We start from the raw sequence: 3,270 nt of genomic DNA on the forward strand, positions 1-3,270 counted from the left end.
GGTGCACACTCTCCTTAAAGGGACGGATAAGGGAAGTTTAAATCAACGTCTGGTTGGTTCAGTTGATCTCTAACTCACCCAGAACATCTCAATGTCTCCAGACTCATCCTGTCCCCAAAACACCAGATGACGTCAGTCAGCTTCCTGGAGACAGGTCCATGTGTGTGTCCTCAGAGACAGTGTGTGTCCTCAGAGACAGTGTGTGTCCTCAGAGACAGTGTGTGTCCTCAGAGTCAGTGAGACAGTGTGTGTCCTCAGAGTCAGTGAGACAGTGTGTGTCTTCAGAGACAGTGAGATAGTGTGTGTCCTCAGAGACAGTGTGTGTCCTCAGAGACAGTGAGATAGTGTGTGTTCTCAGAGACAGTGACACAGTGTGTGTCCTCAGAGACAGTGTGTGTCCTCAGAGACAGTGAGATAGTGTGTGTTCTCAGAGACAGTGACACAGTGTGTGTCCTCAGAGACAGTGTGTGTCCTCAGAGACAGTGAGACAGTGTGTGTTCTCAGAGACAGTGAGATAGTGTGTGTCCTCAGAGACAGTGTGTGTCCTCAGAGACAGTGAGACAGTGTGTGTTCTCAGAGACAGTGAAACAGTGTGTGTCCTCAGAGACAGTGAGACAGTGTGTGTCCTCAGAGACAGTGAGACAGTGTGTGTCCTCAGAGACAGTGAGATAGTGTGTGTCCTCAGAGACAGTGTGTGTCCTCAGAGACAGTGAGACAGTGTGTGTTCTCAGAGACAGTGACACAGTGTGTGTCCTCAGAGACAGTGTGTGTCCTCAGAGACAGTGAGACAGTGTGTGTTCTCAGAGACAGTGAGATAGTGTGTGTCCTCAGAGACAGTGTGTGTCCTCAGAGACAGTGAAACAGTGTGTGTCCTCAGAGTCAGTGAGACAGTGTGTGTCCTCAGAGACAGTGTGTGTCCTCAGAGTCAGTGAGGCGGTGTGTGTCCTCAGAGTCAGTGAGACAGTGTGTGTCCTCAGAGTCAGTGTGTGTCTTCAGAATCAGTGAGACTGTGTGCGTCCTCAGAGTCAGTGAGACAGTGTGTGTCCTCAGAGACAGTGTGTGTCCTCAGAGGCAGTGAGGCGGTGTGTGTCCTCAGAGTCAGTGAGACAGTGTGTGTCCTCAGAGACAGTGTGTGTCTTCAGAATCAGTGAGACTGTGTGTGTCCTCAGACAGTGAGACAGTGTTTGTCCTCAGTCTGACTCTGTCTGTCAGGTTCAGTTGAGCTGTATCTCAGAAAGATCTCCTGGACATGTTGAAGTGTCTTCGTAGTTCAGGTCTCAGTGTTTCCTCAGTGAAGCTGTGAGAGGACAATGAGGACAGACGTCAGGATTGGACAGAGACACAGAGAGACAACAGTCGGCCAATCAGACGAGCCACAAGCTGCTTGGGATCATGTGATTGAGTTGACGTGAAGATGACTGTTGTTGTTTTCATGCGAACAGGAAGTGAAGCTGGACCACAGCTGACAGCCTCACACGAGGGACAGAGACGCTGTCGTCTTCATCTGATCTGAGACAGTTTGTTCTCTCACTTCATCAGTGAAGAACTGATCAGGTGGATCTTTGTCACAGCTCTGAGATCAGTGGGACTGAAGCCTCTCCTCATCACCATGGTAACCAGGAGCTCTTTCTACAGAGCAGAACCTCTGCTGAGGTCCATCTGTCTCATCTGGTCCCAGTTTGTCAGAAGCAGATGTTCATCAACACACAGTGAAACATGTCTTCACCTGTAACAGCAGTAAATCCACCTCTCAGGTGTCCACTCTGCACTTTGACATGCAGAGGACACACTCTGAGCTCTTAGCGTGTTCATTCCAACACGTGAACATGAAGCAGAGAGGAAGCTGCTCCACCTCTGAACAGGACTGAAGTCCCTGCTGCTCTTTCTACTGGATGAGCTGCATCACTGACTCACAGCTGATGAAGTGAGTCTCTGTGACACTGATCTCTTCTTCTCTCAACAGGTGTGAGGACTGGAATGGGTCTGAGTCTGAGTCTTAGTGGAGCTCAGTGTGAAGAGGACAGTGTGTGTGGACGGAGGCTGAGCTGTGTCCTGAGGATCCAGAGGCTGAAGCAGCAGCAGCTTGTGTGTAGTCTCCAATCTACACAACCCCTAATCTGCATGTGTTTGTGAGATGAAGCTGGAGAACCTGGAGAAAACACGGGGAGAACATGCAGACTCCACACAGGAAGACCCATCTGAACCGGATTCAAACCAGCAACCTTCCTGCACCGATTGTGTTTATTCACATGAAGAATGTGTTTATTGAAATGACACAACACAAGCAGAATATATAAACCCTCTATAAAGAGTCACATACAGTGTGTTTAAGTTTGTCTTTATTATTGTCCACCTTTGTCCCTCAGTATGTCTCCATGTGTGTAGAACCACATTCTGTGTTTATGTTTGTTTATGATCTTAAAGTTCCTTGATTCATGTCACAAATTGATTTAGTTCATCACAAAGTTAAACACATTGAAATCACTTTGTGTTTAAAATCAGAGTTTTGTCTTTGACACAAAAGATCAAAACTCTGGACTTAAAAATTGGACGTTTTCATTTCTGCATCAGGTGCAGAGCGGTGGTGGCTTTTCTACTTTTGACCCACAGGTGGCGCTGCAGTATAACAGCAGCACATCCCAGTCAAAGCCTTTATATTCAGTCTATGAGTCAAACACATGGATCATTTCCTCTGTGACAAACCAGAAGTAACGAGAAGAAAAACATCTCAGAGAGAAAAGTTCTGTTTCTACTTGTCTCTGCTTTAATGCTCAATAAACATCCTTCCACCGACTTCACTGGAATCATGACTCAACTGTAGCTTCCACCTCGCTCTCGCTCGGTTCTTTTGTTTTTCTTCTTTTGTTTTAAATGTTATATTTTTTCAATCACATTGCACATTAGAGTCACCGTAGTTTATTTTCTGGTGGTTTGGGCTTTCTGTGGTGGGTGTTTTTCCCCTCACCAGCGTCTGGCTGGTGGCGTGGCTGCCGCCATGGCCAGCGGGAATTTTAAATCACTGACAAGAAAACACGGGGTTAAAATATGTGTGAGTTTCCCCTGCAGCGTGGAGAGCATCGGCCTCGCTGTGGGGGGGCAGGTCGGTCACAGCGGCGTGGTGTCGGCCGCTAGTATGAACAGCGCCGTGGTCGTGTTCCTGGACCGGGTGGAGAAGGTGAACTCCGTGGTCGAGACAGGAATAACCGTGAACGGTTGTTTTGTACAGGTGCTGCCTTTGTCCCAGCCCGCTACCAAGGTGGTCCTGTCCAA

At 48.1% G+C, this 3,270-nt stretch overlaps 1 protein-coding gene across 1 annotated transcript in view; it reads left to right on the forward strand.

Annotated features, from left to right (window-relative positions):
• Positions 1 to 2,804, forward strand: part of LOC132997789 (NACHT, LRR and PYD domains-containing protein 12-like) — a 9,164-nt gene extending 6,360 nt beyond the window's left edge. Inside the window, exon 7 of the mRNA XM_061067473.1 lies at positions 1,964 to 2,804. Within this exon, the coding sequence (XP_060923456.1) occupies positions 1,964 to 2,000 (37 nt within the window). The 3' untranslated portion in view covers positions 2,001 to 2,804. The remainder of the gene's footprint in view (positions 1 to 1,963) is intronic.
• The last annotated feature ends 466 nt before the right edge of the window (positions 2,805 to 3,270 follow it).

This window comes from Limanda limanda, chromosome 2 (genome assembly GCF_963576545.1).
Source record: "Limanda limanda chromosome 2, fLimLim1.1, whole genome shotgun sequence".
In the NCBI taxonomy this organism is placed as follows: Eukaryota; Metazoa; Chordata; class Actinopteri; order Pleuronectiformes; family Pleuronectidae; genus Limanda; species Limanda limanda.